Source organism: Gadus chalcogrammus, chromosome 16, assembly GCF_026213295.1.
Source record: "Gadus chalcogrammus isolate NIFS_2021 chromosome 16, NIFS_Gcha_1.0, whole genome shotgun sequence".
Classification (NCBI taxonomy): domain Eukaryota; kingdom Metazoa; phylum Chordata; class Actinopteri; order Gadiformes; family Gadidae; genus Gadus; species Gadus chalcogrammus.
This window is the reverse complement of record NC_079427.1, coordinates 5,367,987-5,387,955: the sequence shown is the minus strand read 5'-3', so window position 1 is coordinate 5,387,955 and position 19,969 is coordinate 5,367,987. Positions and strand designations below refer to the sequence as shown.

Genomic DNA, 19,969 nt, shown 5'->3' with positions numbered 1-19,969 from the left:
TTTGGGCGAAGGTGTTCGACTACCCAGCTGATGGGTACCGGGTTCGATCCCCAGTGTCACAGTCAGTCTACCAGGAGGCGTCCTTGAGGAAGACGCCCTCCCCTCTACCTGCTCCTTATCAACATGTATCTGAATTCAATGCAAGTCCCTTCGGAACAAACACGAATAAATTACTAAAATGAATTAATGAGGAGGAGATGGAGGAAGAGGAGGAGGAGGAGGAGGAGGATGAGAAGGAGGAGGAGGAGGAGGAGGAGGAGGAGAAGGAGGAGGATGAGAAGGAGGAGGAGGAGGAGGAGGAGGACGATGAGGAGGAGGAGGAGGAGGCCATATGCGGACTCGCTACTTCTCGGTCTCCGCTAGGTGTTAAAAAAAGCTCACTAAGCGGCCATAAAGCCTACTAAACGGCAGCCATTTTCTCGTCCGGATCAATGCAGACAAAGAGGGCTACGCTATAAGCCTCAACATGCACAGAGTCTGGCTGTTCAGACCCCGGTTCAGATGCACTCCCGGTTGCCCTCCAAACTCAATCAATATCAGTTTGATGGATCCGTCTCACGGGACGTGAGACGGATCCATCAAACGGATATTGATTGAGTTTGCAACAAACAATCCTTCTGTTGCTTTTTAGCTTAAAAGCATAAATTAGCCCAAGCAGCACGTGGTCAGACCCCAAGGACCTACAACCCCCCCCCCCCCCCCCCCACACACACACACACACACACACACACACACACACACACACACACACACACTGAGCAGGATCACAACACTGCCCCACCCCCACACCTGACCCCGTCTGACCATCTAATCTCATCACGGGTGACGGTGCTGATGAACTGAACAACAAGGGCAGTGCTATCCTCACCCACTGTTTAACTTGAAGAAGGTTTCATGTTATTGCCGGCCCCTTAATAGGTTTTCTTCTTTTTTTTTTTCCTCTGTATGCTACCGGAGTATTGGTCAACCGTCTCTATGACGTTTATGCTCAAGTTGTCTGTAGCTCTCTCTATATGTATGTAACGTCTCCACTACTGCATCACTAAAAAACATTCTCCCCGTCTCTGTGGCCTTAATGCGTGGTAAGCGTTATGGTCACAGCGACAGTGAGAATTATATTAATAGATATTAGCTGAAATTGTACAGTTTGCATTGCTATTTGTCTCTATGACTACAATGCTAGCTGCATGGGTCTCTCACTATAAAACTGTCTCTACTCATCTCCGACTATAACGCCAACTCTCAATATCTCTGTGACTATAATGCTAACTGTCTCTGCGTCTCTATGAAAATAATGCTAACTGTCTCTTTACATCTCTGTCTATAATGCTAACTATCTCTGTGTCTCTATAAAAATAATGCTAACCGTCTCTTTACATCTCTGTCTATAATGCTAACTATCTCTGTGTCTCTATAAAAATAATGCTAACCGTCTCTTTACATCTCTGTATATAATGCCAACTATCTCCGTGACTCTATGAATATTAAGCGAACTATACATCTACGACCATAAGGCCAACTGTATTTCTTTCTCTCTGACTGAAATGCTGTCTCTTTACAGATCCGACTCCATTGCTTATTGTCTCTGTGACGCCGTAATGAATTCTCAACGCTGAGCGTCTAACACTGCGCTCTTCCTCGCGGGGCTCCGCAGAGCAGATACCGATCGGGACGAGGAGGACGAGGAGGGCGAGGAGGGCGAGGGAGCGCTTGGCAGGGGGCCAACGAGGAGATGCGTGGCGAGGCAGTGGGCGGCGCCCTCCTCCTCCATCCTGCTGCACTACGACGCCGCTCGGTGTGGGCGAGGGAGAGAGCAGCAGCTACCGACTGAGGGAGAGAGACACGCCGCTCTCTCAGTGCTACGTGTGAAGCCGCCTGTATGTAACACCGTGGTAGCGGCTGTGCAAGTAGAAGGGAAAAAACGAGCAATCAACTTTCATTTTGGCTGTCAAAGATTGAGTTTATCCCTTCAGAACAGACTACTGGTTTATTGCTTTTTAAACGCAAAACACTGTACGGTTATAATCATGTAATTCAGGGGTGGGTAGGGGTAATGGCATCTTGCTCAGGGTAGCAAACAACTAGACTGAGGACAAAGGGGAATCTTTTGACTATTCTTTCTCAGGGACTACGAGCAGTCTGATCATAGGAGATTAATTAGACCTATACCATGTGGTGTGTGTGTGTGTGTGTGTGTGTGTGTGTGTGTGTGTGTGTGTGTGTGTGTGTGTGTGTGTGTGTGTGTGTGTGTGTGTGTGTGTGTGTGTGTGTGTGTGTGTGTGTGTGTGTGTGTGAGCAGTTGACCTGGGGGGGGGGGGGGGGGGGGCTTGATGAATGAGGTCATCTCCAGGCCTGAGGGGTGAGGCCACAGTGTCAGGATCTACAAGTTCACTGACATCAGAGAAACACACACAGACACACACGCGCACACACACACACACACACGGACACACACACACACACACACGGACACACACACGCACACGCACGCACACACACACACACACTCCACCACCTCCACCACCACCCCCACCATCACCGGCCTAATAACCCACAATCCCCTCATTGTCTGGAGGGCTCGCCACCATCCTGAGGCTGGCTAGCTGTTAGCAGCTCATCTGTGCCCAGAGAGCTCTGTAGTGGCCGGCAGTGGGGGGGGGCTGCAGGCGCTGCGGTGCACTAGCGTGGGTAGGGAGGGATATATATCGATCTGTTCTGTGTGCGTGTGAGTGTTTTGGCCCTGCCCCGGTGAAAGCACAGCAGCCGAACGGAAACAAACGCACCCTCAAAACAACACGCAGCCACCGTGGTGGAGAGTGTGCCGGAGCCACAAAACAGTGTGAGTGTGAGTGTGAGTGTGAGTGTGTGAGTGTGAGTGTGAGTGTGAGTGTGAGTGTGTGTGTGTGTGTGTGTGTGCGTATGTGCGCGTGTGTTGTGCTTGTAAATGTCTGTCCGTCTTTGTGTCTCTCCGTGCGCGTGTGTTTGTATGTGTGTGGGTTGTGCTTGTGTAAATGTATGTCTATGTCTGTCTATCTGTCTGCGTATGTGTGTGAGTGTGTGTGTGTATAGTCACGGCTCGCCCCGGACACGAACAGCTCATCTGATCCTGTACAACTCGAGAGTAACTACCATGACATGCAAACCAACGACCAAAATAAAAAACACACACATACACAAATACTGTACAAACACCATCACTATACATAAACAACTCAATTTTTCTTCCCCTCATACAATTCGCAGTGTTGGCTTGTTCAATTTAAGCGAGAAAATTGCATAAGAGAACATTGATTCGTCGCAGTAAAATCGTAATTCGTAAGACTTGTCACGTTAAAGAGGTAATCCCATTTCAGCCACACAGTTCTCATGGTCTCATGTGAATACCGGCACTATTTACGGTCAGAGACACGATTTAGCGGATACCAAAGTATAAAAACAAATGGTGTGCAAATGTAAAACGTTAAAAAGCTTTCAAGGCAGAATTTCACGGTAGAGGGACGATTGCGAAAAAAGCAAGGCCGGGCTGGAGAACCATGCTCCCGGCTGGTCGAGGAAGACATATGGCTATTGTGGGTCAAACTACGACTCGGGTCATAAGCAATTTCCCAATTAGGTGCTGTAATACATCACCTACTGCCTCATCCGCTCCCAGGGACTAATCTAATAGAAGATGGCCGCCGATCCCAAGAGGACAGAATTAGAAGGCGAGTGGATCACGGCGCACAAGGAGACCTTTGTGGAAGTCCTCTCGGCCGCTCTCAAGTTAGACCGGGACATAGGATAACACAATCAGAACCATCCGGCGCAAAAATAGACCCAACTGAAAATAACACAGACCGAACCGAAACACAATCTGGGGGAATCATCTGGGGAGTTTTTTTTTTCCATCCCAAAATCGACCAAACTAAAGATTTCTTCTTTTTTTTTTACTCCCCTCCAATTCGGACTGATATCGTCCCTGAAAAGAAAGATACGTAGCGGAAATGGCCACACAAACCGACTGCTGGCAACGCTTCTTGCTTGGCCTAAGAAAAAAAAATGCAATTCCATTAATGGTTCCATAAGAGATTACATTTAGAAATATAGCCGGTGGGTAGAGACAGCTAAAGTGTTTCGTGTAAATTAACTTCGGAATATGTCTTGTGATGTATTAAGAGATGGATTTAGTGATTAAATACCCCCTACCCCGCGAGCACCCTCCCGGCAGAACCACACACCCTGAACATCAGGGGCCAGAGCCTCCATTATAGTGGATCATAAATATGAAGGATTCTGCTAATTTAATGAAAAAATTAGAGATGGAATAAAAGGCAGTGTTAAATACCGCCTTCTGAGATGTAGCATTGTTCATTTGTCATCGGTGAACTACTGTAAACTGCACGGGAGAAGCAACGCACCCCTAAGTAGTAAAACAAAAAGTAGTAAAACTGTCAAAATAAAACATTACGACAGTGAAATAGCGTGGGAAAGTCTGAACACAAAATGTATGCTTTTTTCCATACACTGAACATTAAATCTCAACAGACTGACCCACACACTCTGGGTCTCTCTGTGGCTCAACTGAGACAGCTCACCAAGATCAGGTCATCCTTTTCCTCTGTAAACTTAGAAAAGGTCCTCCATGCTTTCATCTCTTCATGACTTAACTGTTGCAATGCCATTTAGTCTCGTATCAGCTGGCAAAACATCCCCAAACTCCAATTAACTGCAAACACGTACTAAGATAAGTCATCACATTACACCAATTATTGCTGCCCTCCCTGGTTACCTGTGTGTTTTAGAATGGATTTTAAGATTATACTTTTGATTTGAAGCCAACTGTGGAACTCCCAATGTCCCAGTGGGACATTGTCCTCCTTTAAATCTCTTATTTTATCGCCTGGCTTTTCTTAGCTGATGGTACTTGCTGTAACTAATGATGTTATTTTATTTGTCGTCGTTTTTTGGAACCTGTCATTTTTTACTTCCTGTCAGGTTTTGCAGTTCCCCCCCCCCCCCCCCCCCCACCTCACAACACCAAGGGCCCTATCTTGCATCCGGCGCAATTTACTTTCTACACTGCTAGTTTGCACCTGGCCCACAGCGTTCTTTTCCCTCCATCGCCACGCGCCTGTGAGTTGGGGAAGGATCTTGCGAGGCGTGTTCTGGCGCAAACGTTCCGTGATGCTATTTTGCAGTTTCAGAAAACAATTAAACCACAAACCAGGAAATACCTGGTTTAAAGTCAGTGGCGCATTGTTCAGATGCTATCTTAAGGGCGCATGCATAATATTACTTGTGCACCTCGCGCATACACTTTGCTTCTCTCATCTACCTAGCCAAACATTCTTAGTAAATTATTTGAGAAAGTACAGCTGATACAGCGGTAATAAGTTGTACTTTTAATTCAATGCATCTGCAAACACCGTACAGCAAACACATATTTTCTTGACACAGACATCGTGTGGGGGGTGGGGGAGGGGTTGTAATAGTGGAGGGACCAGTGTGGGTTGGAGGGAGGGGGGCTGGGTGGCGTCACATGATGCTAATGGTTCCATTAACCGACAGAAGTGGAGCTGTTTTGGTGCCCATAGCTGTGACATGTAAAATGTATTATTTATTTTTTACATATTTTTCGTCTATCCTATTATTGTGATAGTTATTATTCTAACTATAATTATCACTAACACCACATCACTATTACCATCAACATCATTAGCACTATCATTGTAGCTATAGAGAGCTCACTATCACCTTAATATCATTATTGTAATAATCATCTAATGAGGAAATACTATCCCTATCATTATCATGGAAACAATCACTACAAATATCATTATCACAATCATCATCACTATCATCATCATTATCATATCCTATCACTATCATTGTCGATATCTGTATTACAACCAGTTTGATTTTCCATTACATAAATGTCATCCCCATTTCTTATCAAAATCGTTATCACTATCATTATCGCGATTAATAATGTTAATCCCCAGCTTGGCTAATATCCATATCACCATCATTATCACTATCAGTATCACCATTGTGACTGTTATTACTAACACTATCATTATCCCTATTATCACAGTCATTATCATTATCACCATTATGACTGTTACCGCCATCACGATCACTATCGTTATCCAACCATCTCTGGCCGTCCAGGGGAAACAGGATAAAATGGCGCCCTCGCCTCCCTACTGCAGCAGAGTTCTTAAGGAGACGAGGCTGGTTGTGCATGGGGGGGAAAACAGGAGCGATGCAGAGAGCAAAGGGGCCGGAGAGGCAGGTCGCCCCCCTCTCTGGTCACATGACTCTGCAGGCTCCACGGTGTCATGTGATCCCCCTGCCCTGCACTGCAATGCTACATCAATAGGCCAAACGCTGAGCGATCACTCACCTCTTAGCCCGGCGCACCGTGCCCGGCCGCCAATCAGAGCCCGGCTGTGATGCATGACATCATCTTTCATCATTATTACCATGATCATTAGGGCTATCATCATCATCATCATCATCATCATCATCATCATCAGAGAAGAACGATGTACAGACGTCATTTTTCCAATGAAAAATAAATGAGAATGGTTTGAATGCAAATCCTTTGAGAATGAGGGAGTATGGATTTAACTGATGAATTCAAAAACGTTTTTTTCTCCTCTCTATTTCTAACAGGAAAGAGACAACGACATACCTAGAACACACCAGGGCCAAAGCCCGCAGACGGCCAAGTAACCCAGACAATCACACACATCGCACCCAGAGTCTTGTGCTCCTCCAGCAGCCAGTCAGGGGGGAATTTACTGCTTAATACCTACGGACAAACGCCAGGCTTTGAAGCCGGCTTCCAAGCAGACGCCGCTACGCACCGACCAGACACGTGGCAGGGAACCAGTTTGTGGATATATACACAATATCTCATATCCGTCCTCTGTGTGCAAGGATAAGGATGAAGGGAGATAGCGGGACATTAGCGGAAATAGTGATTTCTTTAAAACCTGCATCTGCCCGGATATTTGGAAGGGAACGAACACGGGCACCGCTATCCGCACGCTGCTTGGCATGCACAGCACTGCAGACATAGAAGCTGTATTGGGGCTGCTGGGGAAATTGCTCAATGGTGCTTGAAGATAATCTTACCAGGTACGATAGGGACTGCTTCAGCTGGGTGACGCCTTGCACTTCATATAGATAATCTGATTTGAAACAAAGACTTTTTTAGGGTTTTTTACGACATGACAGCTTAAACATTGTCCTATGGTCTGAAGGAATGCAGTATAATCCAGGGTACACCCAGAACTAATTTAATGATTGATTAAAGACTCCACTATTGGACACCTGCTCGTTAAACTTCAACACATTTTGGGTCAAAATATATTATATTTATTCACTAGAGGTCCAGATCTACACACAATCATTTGCCTTTCTTCTCTGGGGATACTGCAGACCATCAAACCCACAACCTTTCCAGGGAGATAATACAACATTCTGTAAGTGACTGTAAAAAATGAATGACCAGAAGGGTTTATGGTCAATTTGTTAGAGTGAAATGCGGTTCCGACTGGCCGAAGTGGTCAGCTGGTAGGCTGGCAGGTTTCCACGGCAGCAGTCGTTGTTGTAGAACTGTCAATCTGTTATCTTGTGACTCAATTTACATACGGCCGGGTGGTCTGTTAATGAGAGTAGATGGTACGCATGCTCACGCATAGCACGCGCACGTCAACAGGCCTCGTTAGCTCACAGTGTATATGCCATATGCGTAACAAGCGGTACGATTTATATTGAATGTACTTTGAGGAGAAGCTAGCTGGCTTCAAAGGAAATATATGTAGTGGAAAAAGTATGCCAAATATGCGAAGTTAGTTTATATAGGCAAATTATTGTTTGATAAACAATACTTTTTCAGCCATTACTATGTATTAAATTAATACATGTTTTTAGGAGATATCATCATCCTAAGTGACTTGAATACAGACAAATTAAACTATGGAAGTGTTGGGAATCTTTTTCAGGGATGCCTACAAATAAATGACCACATAAGGGGATCCAAACAAGAACCTTTTGGCTGAGAGATGAAATCCCAGCCGAAAGGTACCGTCCTGTTCCTCCTGTTAAATAAATGAAGGGCTATGAATGTAAACTGAAAGCTGGAAGCAGGGGTGATTCCGAAGACGCTGACCACGAATGCTGATAGACATTTATGGAGGGTATAAATATCTGCGCTTACGTCAAGCACGCTTCCTGGAAATAAATCTGGGTAGTTGACTTAAAGTAAAAACCAAACATCATAACATTTAGTTTTGCATTGGATTCTTCCCAACCGTAGGAAGAAACTCCCAAGGAAATCTTGTGAGTTTGATTCTAGACCTGAATCATTTGTACAAGAGACGGTAATTTGCATGAGCGACCCTTATTTCTCTCGATTATGTTGAGATTAAATCTCCTTCCACGAAAACGAAAGTGCTGAGGTTGATTCCTCAAGCTGCCGACTTCTTAGGAACACAAGATTGATGGGAACTCATGCTTAAGTCCCCAAAACCAAAGAGATGAGTAGCTCGGGTGTGGGGGAGAGAGGCTCAAACTAAAGGAAGGTTTAGTTCCTAAAATCAGTCAAAACAAGACTGCTGACGCGACCATCCCTCCCTCCCTCTCTGATCCCCCGTCATCTCCCCCTCTCCTCCCTCCCAGAGCAGACTACCCGCGTCTAGCGGTTCAAACAGAGCATCGGGCAGAACAGAACAAAGCAGGAGATTGACGAGAGAATGGTCCATTCATTAGCTGCTTGTTGCTCGGGGGCGGGTCTCCTCTGGTACAGACTCCCTCTCTCTGGACCCCCGGACATCAACCCTCCCCGCCGCCACCAGCACCAACACCAACACCCACACCAGCTGATAACAACTGCACTCCCCTCCCGTTAACAGCACTGCGGGTACCAAGCGGGCAGATCTGTGCGGGGCAATTACATCGGCCGAGTGACTAGTTACATATCCTAAGTGCTGTCCAATTACTCTTGACGAGTCCTGTACTGCTGTGTGTAATTAGCAGATCAATGAGCCCCTCTCTTGGAGCATGTCACAGCCCCCTTTAAAGTCGCAATGTGTAAGATTGAGCCCCCTCCCAGTCAGTAGGCGGGAGACTTTCCGATTTAAAAAAAGGGAATAACAGTGTTCTGTCCGCTCTTACTGCCTATGAAACTGTGACGCAAGCTAGCGTCGAACGGCTGTGTGGGTGGAATTGAGGAGGGTTTGAGGAGTGTCAATAGAAAGATTATTGTAAACAATGAGAAAAGGGACGGGCAGGCCAGCATTTTGTATTAGAAGACTATCAGTCAGCCTATAGGATCTGATTATATTGATAACATTATTGAAATAAACTATCGATCAGCATCGATTATGGATATATCCAGGTTATTTTATGCTACGACAGAGTTCAAGTGGTACATAATGCGACTCTAAGTTCTGTACAAATAACCCATGTTCTTTATCTGTTGATGTTGTTCAAAGTTCTTTCCTGAGTGGAATAGGCATATTTCTACTTAAGTTCACAACACACACATTGTGATTCCCCCGCTTGTGAGGACCGGAATAGCGGTGGGCCGTCTTTAATGACTTTGATGTATGTTACAGTTTTTTGTTTTTTTCCGCTCTAACAAAATGTCCCCACAGTTTCCCCTTTCCAAAGCCAGACCGGGATGGATAGACGTCGCCGGGGCAACCATGAGTGCTGTTATGGGATACAGGGCAACGAGCCCTTCCCAGACGGTTCACTGGGGGCGGAAACCCAACCTCGCCGTCTCAAGAAGAGTCGTTATTTCAACAAAAAATCGATTCCTATGAAGGGCACTCTGCTAGGGGAACAGCCAGACGAGGCAAAACAAGGCCACAGGGAACATTTAATTGTTTTATGTTCGTGTGTGTTTGGAAGAAGTAAAATTGGAATTAAACGCAGAGAATAACATCTACGATGGAATGCTGACGTTGAGGCCATAATGTTTAAAACAATTTCCCTCCTGTTGTGACAAATGTATGAATAGTACAAAGACATCATGTTTATGTTCAGACATGAGGATTTGCAATTGGGAAAAGTAATAAATCAAACCGATAATATATCAGACTTCCTAAAGTCGGACGATTTGTCTTTGTGTAAAATAATAAAACTACGTGGAGGAGCAGCAGTCAGGGAAAGGGAGTTTGTGTGTGTGTGTGTGTGTGTGTGTGTGTGTGTGTGTGTGTGTGTGTGTGTGTGTGTGTGTGTGTGTGTGTGTGTGTGTGTGTGTGTGTGTGTGTGTGTGTGTGTGTGTGTGTGTGTGTCAGAACGATGGAAAGACACAAAAGGGAGTCAGGGGAAACAGAGAGAAAAAGGCAGATAAACAGAAAATAAAATGTTCTTGAGAGATGTGTGACATTTGCATGACTTCAAGCCTCGGGCCACATTCACACCTAGTCTCCAGAGTCCTCTCTCCAGCGACTAACCCACAACAAGGCTGTCCACCCACAACCAGCGCACCCCACCCACTGCACTGATGTAGGCCACCTGCCTCCACCAAAAAAACCTCAACCCCCAAACTACTCTTCACTCCAGCTCTCCTGAATGACTGCCAACGCCGCTCCATGCTAGCTAGCACAACGATATAAATAATTTTGAAGATCATTTTACACCTTCTATTCTATTCTGCTCCGTTTCATCACCTCAAACAGAAACATGAAAATATATGTGAAATATAAGCAGCTCTGTCTTAATCCCCTGCCACAATAAAAAGAGTTTAAGCTTTGTTGATCATGTCCGATTCTTTATTGTAATTATCCTATTATATACTTAATATTAAGTCTCTCGTTCCGTGTTTTTTTAAGTTTGTATGATGTTTGATTGTAGGTATATTCACATGCCAGTGCAGTGAGTTATTTCTGTGGGAATCCGTTGGAAAGCCTGAGTAGGGCTTTGATAAGGAAAAGGTACTTCTCACTTATTTGTCATCCGTTTTTTTCCCCTAACTTTTATGAGTGACTAAGTTCTCAGGATTGCAGCCTTGGCCTTTCCCCCCCTCAGAAGAGAAGTCGCTCCCACACACTCCTCTGGTGTTCTGTGGAAATCAGGACTCAGCAGGTATTAGCATTGACTGAATAAAAACAAAACCAAAACTGGACATATTTTCTCTGATAAAGACCTTTCAGAACAGAAAGCACCAACGAACTTCCTCGCTATATCTTGAGAACCAAAATTGCATCAACATTCTGTATCATAAAATCATACATTTTTACAGATTTTTTGTTATCCATGTTTTTTTTTCTATTATCCATGATAGTTTACAAAATTAGACTAAACTGATTAAAAAAGGGAACAGAGTAACTTTTACTTTGTCAGTCCCTGCTTACAGTTTGATTAACTGCTGTTTAATCTTTGAACTTCCACTCACAAATCAACTTTCATTGAAATAACTAAAATACAAACAAATTTCTCCAAAGTAGTTTTACAGTCCGACAATGACATCAACTGCTTATTAGCCAAACATTACACATGAGTGGGGTGATATTAAATAAAAAAAATCAACATTATGGACTGAATACCTCCCCTGTGAGCGTGATAGAAGCATCTCATCTCTGCCTGTCCCTGTAAGACATTCCCATTGCATAAATCCAGTATTTTGCTGTGAAGGGAGGGATTAATGCTGTGTTAATGTAGCGGCGCAGCTTCGCTAGCCTTACTAGCATTGCTGGCGTCACTAGCTCTTGATTCAGGAATGTATCCCAGCATTCCACAGTGGTTAATCATTCCAACAAAGCTCTGCTGGTCGGGTCCATTTCTCGTGCACACTAAGAGGTTCACGAGGTTTCACAATGGCCGGACGAACCATATAGATAGAGGCTGGTTTGTGCATGTGTATGTGTGTGTGTGTTTGCGTGCAGCATTTGCACAGTGTTTATGTACACTATATGTGTGTATTTTTAATTTCCATTTATTTCGGGATGGAGGGAAAGAGAGGGAGAGAGATTGGGAGGGATGGAGGGAGGGATGGAATGATGGAGAGAGGGAGGGAGGGAGGGAGGGAGGGAGGGAGGGGAAGAGAGGGAGGGAGGGAGGGTGGGGAAGAGAGGGAGAGAGGGTGGGGAAGAGAGGGAGGGAGGGAGGGAGGGAGGTTGGGGAAGAGAGGGAGGGAGGGAGGGTGGGGAAGAGAGGGAGGGAGGGAGGGAGGTTGGGGAAGAGAGGGAGGGAGGGAGGGTGGGGAAGAGAGGGAGGGAGGGAGGGAGGGAGGGAGGGAGGGAGGGAGGGAGGGTGGGGAAGAGAGGGAGGGAGGGAGGGAGGGAGGATGGGGGTGAGAAGGAGGGTAGGGAAGGGAGGTCGGGGAAGGAGGGATGGCGGAAGAGAGGTTTGTTAGGGAGGAAGCGATAGAGGGGATGAGATTGGGGGATGGAGGGAGTGTGTGTAGTCCACTCTCCGGTCCAGTGGCGTGGGCGTGGTGAGGGCTCCACTCCCTGAGTCTCAGGGGCCCCATGGGGCAGAGAGAGGAGGGCCCAGCGAGCAGACTCCCTGGCTGGGGAGGGAGACGGGCAGATGGCCCCCATCAAACCTCATCGGGGCTTAGGTTTCTTTCTGTACGCACTGTGTGTGTGTGTGTGTGTGTGTGTGTGTGTGTGTGTGTGTGTGTGTGTGTGTGTGTGTGTGTGTGTGTGTGTGTGTGTGTGTGTGTGTGTGTGTGTGTGTGTGTGTGTGTGTGTGTGTGTGTGTGTGTGTGTGTGCGTTTTGAGAAACATAGAAAGAGAGGAAAAGAGGGTGCGGGAGAGAGAGGATAGACAGAGAGAGAGAGGATAGACAGAGAGAGAGAGAGAGAGAGAGAGAGAGAGAGAGAGAGAGAGAGAGAGAGAGAGAGAGAGAGAGTTAGTGCATGAGAGTGCGTCTGCTTATTGTGTGGACGTCAGCTGGTGAGAGCAGCCTGTCAGTCAGTCAGTAAATCAGCCAATTCTGCACCAAATCTGGCAAGAAACGTCCTGATCCAAAACCGTAATGTCCTCAAAGCTCCAAAGCTGCCTTTATCATAACGAATACATTACTTCAAACGATTATTTGCATTTCATTTATTTTCGAAAATCAGCACTACAGTATAATCTGTAATTTAATGTCAAAACAACACCATAACCCATCAAAGGAAATTGACTGAATGTGCAGGTATGATCTGAGTTTATCTACTTGCTGAACCAGAGACACCCAGACACAACAGCAGCAAGCCCCCGGAGAGAGAGAGAAACCTTGGTCCACCAATGCCATGCAAATATCTACAATAACATCCAAACAGGGAATACCCCATAGTACAAACATTACCACTCACCACCACACTATGACACAAACACTTCCTGACCACTTCTGCTTTTGTCAACCAACACCTGGACACGCCTCAGACCAAAACAATGTGTCATGTACACGGAAATCATCAACAAAATGGGTTAAAGACTGATTGAAATGGTCTGAGCGTACTCAATATCTAAAAGGTTTAGTCATTAGGTAATGCGACTTATTTTTACTGTCACTGCCTTTACTCAACAGCTATTTTACAGGCATATTTATCCATTCAGCGCTTTGTGATTAAACATTTACTGTTTAGTTCTGATTATGGTATGGAAGGACCTGGATGACATCTAAATGCTTCCCTGACAACATATTTGGCATGAAATTTCGTCAAACTTTTTGACCATCTTTTCTTACTCTACTCTGGTCTGGCAAAGTTGGTTACTCCGCTGAACGATTGCTGCCACAACATACTTGCAGGTCAACATGGTTTCTACAACGAGAAGCAAAACAAGTCTTACTTGATGGCGGCCTTGACTTTAAGCCAGCGCTTTAGTAGGGACTCTCGGGTATGAGATTATGAGTGAAGCCGTTCACTGATTTCAAAAAGAGTCTGTGTGTTACGGGACCACCATTCTGTTCTTATTTTTGAAATTCTGGCAGTCTGTATGTATGTATGAATCTTTTTTGGACTTAAATTTGCGTTTTGGCTCTATTTAATAAAGGCAGTAAAGGTAACAATGGAAAAGACAGTAGAGGAGGCAGTAGAGAAGACAGTGGAGGCGGCAGTAGCAAAAAGGGAAAGAGTAGAAAGCTTTTAGTGGAGAAGCTGGCTATAGGTGTACTTTTAAAAGTGAGTGGTCAACCAAGTGGCCAATCCTCACAAACTGAAACGCTGAAAAAGTGGCCGATATGCAAAATGTTGGGTCTCTTTGATCCCAGCACTCGTAATCTCACTCCAAACGTTTCATGAAACTTGGCAGCCATGTTTGTATCAACCAAAACGCTTTCTGTTTTTTCGTCTAAAACCTGCCTTGTTTGTTCAGGAGACAACAGCGGCGGGACGATGGGAGACTCTATCTTTAACAAAACAAAGGGGGAGGAGGAAAAATCAATAACCATTTCGGACATTGCGTCCATTTGGCAGAGATGTTCCTGACCAACTGTCTCAGATTACAGAGCTGGGGAAAGAAACCTCTGAACCCCACCGCCTGGCGTATCATGTGGACGGCCCGTCTCACAAATCGGACCTTAGATTAACATCTGGGGTCTGATGGTAGACTAGCTCAAATCGGGGTGAACTGGGCGTTTCTCTTTCTTTCACTTGAAATGTGTTTCGACCAATCATGTCGCTGGGAGTCGGGATCTGTTTAATCACTTTCCATAAAATGGAAAGTTAGAGAGTGAGGTAGAGGTAAAGATAAGAAGGGTAACAGAGAGGTAGAGTTAGGGAGAGCAGTAGAGGTGAAATTAGAGAGAGCGCTAGTTAGAGTGACTCTCAGGAGTTAGAGAGAGGTAGAGGGAGGTAGCGATAGAGTTAGAGAGAGTTAAATGTAGAGAGAGGTAGTTAGAGAGAGGTAAGAGTGAGGTAGAGATAGAGTTAGAGAGAGTTAAATGTAGAGAGAGGTAGTTAGAGAGAGGTAGAGGGAGGTAGCGATAGGGTTAGAGAGAGTTAAATGTAGAGAGAGGTAGTTAGAGAGAGGTAGAGGGAGGTAGAGATAGAGTTAGAGAGGTAAATGTAGAGAGAGGTAGTTAGAGAGAGGTACAGTGAGGTAGAGATAGAGTTAGAGAGAGTTAAATGTAGAGAGAGGTAGTTAGAGAGAGGTACAGTGAGGTAGAGATAGAGTTAGAGAGAGGTAAATGTAGAGAGAGGTAGTTAGAGAGAGGTAAGAGTAAGACTGAAGTGGAGGCAGAGCCAGAGGAAGAGGTTGAGGAGGGATAGAGAGAGTTATAGTTACACTTGGAGAGAGGTAGAGCGAGATAGAGATAGAGTCGGAGAGTATGCCTTATCCTAGAGAGACCCTTTATGTTGCAGCAAGTAGCAAGGACACGTAATCGATAGCATTACATTTAGAGACACGTAAACACAGGGCATTAAACATTCATATTTTAAAAACATTACCAAGAAAAGGCACAGTTGACATTATCTGACATGTCGGTCTTCCAGACGCTGTGTCTGGTACTATTTGTCTCTTCGTAGTATATATGCCTTCTAGTATTGTGTCTTGTAGTATTTGTTTCTTCGTTGAATTTTTGGCTTTTTGGATTAAGTCTTAGGTAGTATTTGTGTTTTGGAGTATTTGTTGATTGTAGTATTTTTGGTCCTGGTAGTATATGTGGATAGCATCACATGTGTCTTTGTAGCATTTGTGTATTTCAGTATTTGCTCACAGAGTGCGTTGCCCCTGCGTACGTTGACCACATTTTGGAATGTTTGTTTGTACAACAACAACAACAACAACAACAACAACAACAACAACAGCAATAACAATCGCGCAAGGGAGAGGTCGTCTGGGTTTGGGGAGGGCCTTACCGTGGTTGTCGTCCGATTGGTTGAATCCACACAGCTGGCAGATGGAGCGCACCCACTTGTTCATCTCGTCCTCCGTCTCGGCCACCAGGTAGAAGGTGCGGTCGGAGGTCTTGATGTCGAACACGAAGCTGTCCTGGAACTCCTTCCTCTTGAAGGTGAGCCCGGCGTCCACCTGCTCGCAGCAGTGCAGGTCGATCACCCGGATGGGCTTCTTGGAGTGGTCGTTCTTGTAGTACTCCAGGACGTCGGGGTCGCCGCTCATCCGCCCGCTGCGCAGGATGAACCAGCGCTTCTTCCACGCCTGGCGAGAGAGCGAGAGAAGGAGAGAGAGAGAGAGAGAGAGAGAGAGAGAGAGAGAGAGAGAGAGAGAGAGAGAGAGAGAGAGAGAGAGAGAGAGAGAGAGAGAGAGAGAGAGAGAGAGAGAGAAAATTACTGATAGAAAACAATGTCGCCCTCACTGGCTTACGGTGCATCGGCTTATCGGGTGTGTATCGGCTGGAACCTTTTTCGGTGCTAGACCTTCGTCAGGCTGATCAGGGAGAGCAGAAGCGGTGAGCTGATCCGTCAAAGGCCCCATTGGGGTTTAAGTTCGAAGATTATTCCATAGCAAACAGGTGCTTCAACCTGCTAGTGGTGGATGAAGTGTGATATCCACCTCCAACCCCATATGCTCAATATGTAAAGCACTGATATATAAAATGAATGCATTCATCGTATTGTTAAACAGCAACCCAGGTTTGATACAGCAGTATAGTATTGTTTCAGGGCACACACACACACACACACACACACTAACGCCCATTAGTCATTTGTCATACAAAGCCTGACCGATCGATCCATCCCTCACGATCATCGATAGCTGGCTTCAAAATGATGAAAGATAATGAATCCTCACCAAGTCCTTGCTCGAAGGGTTGGATGAAGCATTCCTTCCCGCTTAGGTAGCGTCGAGCGTTGCTGTGACAACGACCAAAACCAAAACAGTTGGAGGAGCTAGGTTAGGGTGCTGGCGCTGATCAAACAGACGATAAGAGTCTTTTTGGTTGGCAGCATGCGCCTTTTAATGTGTGTGTGTGTGTGTGTGTGTGTGTGTGTGTGTGTGTGTGTGTGTGTGTGTGTGTGTGTGTGTGTGTGTGTGTGTGTAGCAGGTGTCACTCCTCCAACGTATTTCCTGTGCAGCGATGTATAACCCACCCCCCGAACTCCTAAACGCACAACTCGTCAACAATGCCCTGCCCACTCATAAGGCTGGCTAGCAGCCTGGCACACTACTGGCATCCAAGAGTGAGTCGTTGTAATTGGTCCACTTGATGGGGGTTTGCTTCAGCAATCAAGGCAGGAGAAACAATGTTATCTACATCATCATCTCCAGGTAAATCAACAAAGTAAGAGCCTGTAGTAATTGACATGGGGCAGGAGAGACAATGACCAATTATAACAGAAAGACAGTTGAGGACACACACACACACACACACACACACACACACACACACACACACACACACACACACACACACACACACACACACACACACACACACACACACACACACACACACACACACACACACAGCAAGAGAGATAGAGAGAGACAAAGAAAGAGAGCGAGGGAGAGAGAAAAAGACAGACAGACAGACAGAGGGAGACAGATAAAGAGAGAGACAGAAAGAGAAAGAGAGAGAGCCAGACAGACAGACAGACAGACAGACAGACAGACAGACAGACAGACAGACAGACAGACAGACAGACAGACAGACAGAGAGGACAGGCGCCGGCTTAAAGGAGCTGTGTGTGTGTGTGTGAGTGTGTGTGTGTGTGTGTTATTGGGGGTGCAGGGAAAGGAAGGCAGTCTGCTGGGGGGGTTGGTGGGGTGTGTGTGTGTGTGTGTGTGTGTGTGTGTGTGTGTGTGTGTGTGTGTGTGTGTGTGTGTGTGTGTGTGTGTGTGTGTGTGTGTGTGTGTGTGTGTGTGTGTGTGTGTGTGTGTGTGTGTGTGTGTGTGTGTAAAGAGGGGGGGGGGGGAGTTGGCCATCTGCCAGTGATGCACTTCCGGTCGGGACTCACATGCAGCTGCTGACACACAGGATCCTGCAATCCCCCCCCCCTCCATCCACTGTAACCCATCTACACACACACACACACACAGACACAGATATACCCCACCCACGTTCGACAACACAGACACCGCCGTAAGCCCAGTATATACGACCAGGGACACACACACAAAAATACACGACACAAGACACACACAGTACCAACCAGACACACACATAAACAAACTACCTGACACACATACACATACTGCTAGACACACACAGACACACAAAGCCAGACAAACGCATACTGCTGGATACTCACACACAGACAATACCAGACACAGATACATACAGTTGGTCACACGTACGCTCAACCACATGCGTGCTCCTAGCTAGACAGACACGCACATACAGAAACCCTATTGACACACAAACAGAGCTTTATTCAACAAATGACGCGCACACACACACACACACACACACACACACACACACACACACACACACACACACACACACACACACACACACACACACACACACACACACACACACACACACACACACACACACACACACACACACACACACACACAGACTTGTCACCAGGAGTTGAAAACAAAGCTGAAGAACATACAGAGAACGTACAGAACAACAGAAAGGGAATTTCTGTGGTTTTAAGAGCGTATGATGAAAAGAACAATAGAGACAGCTGTATGTGTGTGTGAATATATATATATAAATAAATATATATCCTTCTTAAAATGTTCCATGTCCTCCTGTGTGTGTGCATGCGTGTGTGTGAATGCATCCGTGCGTATGTGTGTGCGCGTGTATGCGAACGTTTGCGAATGTTTGTCCAGGCTCAGTTTTGTTGGGGTCCCTATCAGGCCGTGTAAAGGGAAAGGGGTTTCCCCTCGCCGCTCTGTAATGATGCATTTGCATTAAACAAACCCACACACTAGATACAGCTACGAAGAAGAAGGTCAATATTGAAAGGAATATGAATCAAACCTTAAAGTCGGAACACTCGAACAAACAAGGGGCGCACTGTACGAGCGCGTGTCAGCAAACAGCGTCTGCGTAGACGTGACGCCGTTGACCCAAGGCCCTCTCTGCTAACGTCAACATCGCTGTTCCTTGGTCAAACCTTGTCTTAAGGCTAAGAGTTCCACATGACAGTTACATTATTGACACGAGCTAATTTCCCTGTGCTACAGTCTCACACAAACACACACACACACACACACGACAGACGTACGCAGGAGCGAACAGATAATAAACACACAGCGTCACGGCTTCTGTTTCACGTTGGATACGAAATACGATATCACGGAACGTTTGTCTTGGCGTTTTACCATCCTGATCAAATAGTTATCAGGCACACACACCAATACGTTAACAAAGCTATCAGTTCTTCCATAGGTTCTGTGGCCTACTGTGTTTTTATCAACCGCATGTTTGTCGTAATAGTGATGTGGGATGGCTAAATCTGGCCATGCAGTAAAGTCGACTGCAAAACAGCTTAAAAACGCATTGGAAATAACACGCAAGATGGCAAAATCCTCTTTACGAGTTCCTTATTCCGCTTGCAGAGCCGACTTCCTTATTGTCATAAGGTCATTGTTACAAAACAACAGGACAAGGATGTACGGGAACACTTCCACAGAACCCCTCGTGGATTGGATCCTCCTCAGCCATGGGCTAAACACTGGCTGCAGTGGCTGACGGACTGGCCGACTAAACAAACGCTGTGTCCTTTTCTGGAGAAGAAGAGGGGAGAGATTGTTTAATTAAAATCTGGAGTTGTGCCCGGTAGTACGGGGTTAGCACGACCCGCTTAGGATGATTCCTGGCAGACATCGTGTTGACCGAAGCATGCGACGAGGCTTCAAGTACAGTACGGCGTAGACAGCTCCTTTAGCCTTTATTATCATCCCGGCTAAGAATAGAAGCAGAGTTTCCACAGGAAAAGGGCTTGCTCTTTAGATAATGCAAAGTTTGGGGGTTTTACGAAACACACTACTCGGTTAGAGGAGCGTGTAAAGAACATGAGATGTATAAAATACATCTGAGATAAGTACACTTTTATGCTTGGATGGTGCCTCTCGCGGTCTCTCTCTCCTTCATACTTCGCTCCCTC

At 45.9% G+C, this 19,969-nt stretch overlaps 1 protein-coding gene across 1 annotated transcript in view; it reads right to left on the bottom strand.

The window, feature by feature from the left end:
• gab2 (GRB2-associated binding protein 2) overlaps positions 1 to 19,969 on the bottom strand; it is a 47,708-nt gene that overhangs the window by 10,535 nt on the left and 17,204 nt on the right. The window contains exon 2 of the mRNA XM_056611081.1: positions 15,794 to 16,094. Coding sequence (XP_056467056.1) covers positions 15,794 to 16,094 — 301 coding nt within the window. The remainder of the gene's footprint in view (positions 1 to 15,793; positions 16,095 to 19,969) is intronic.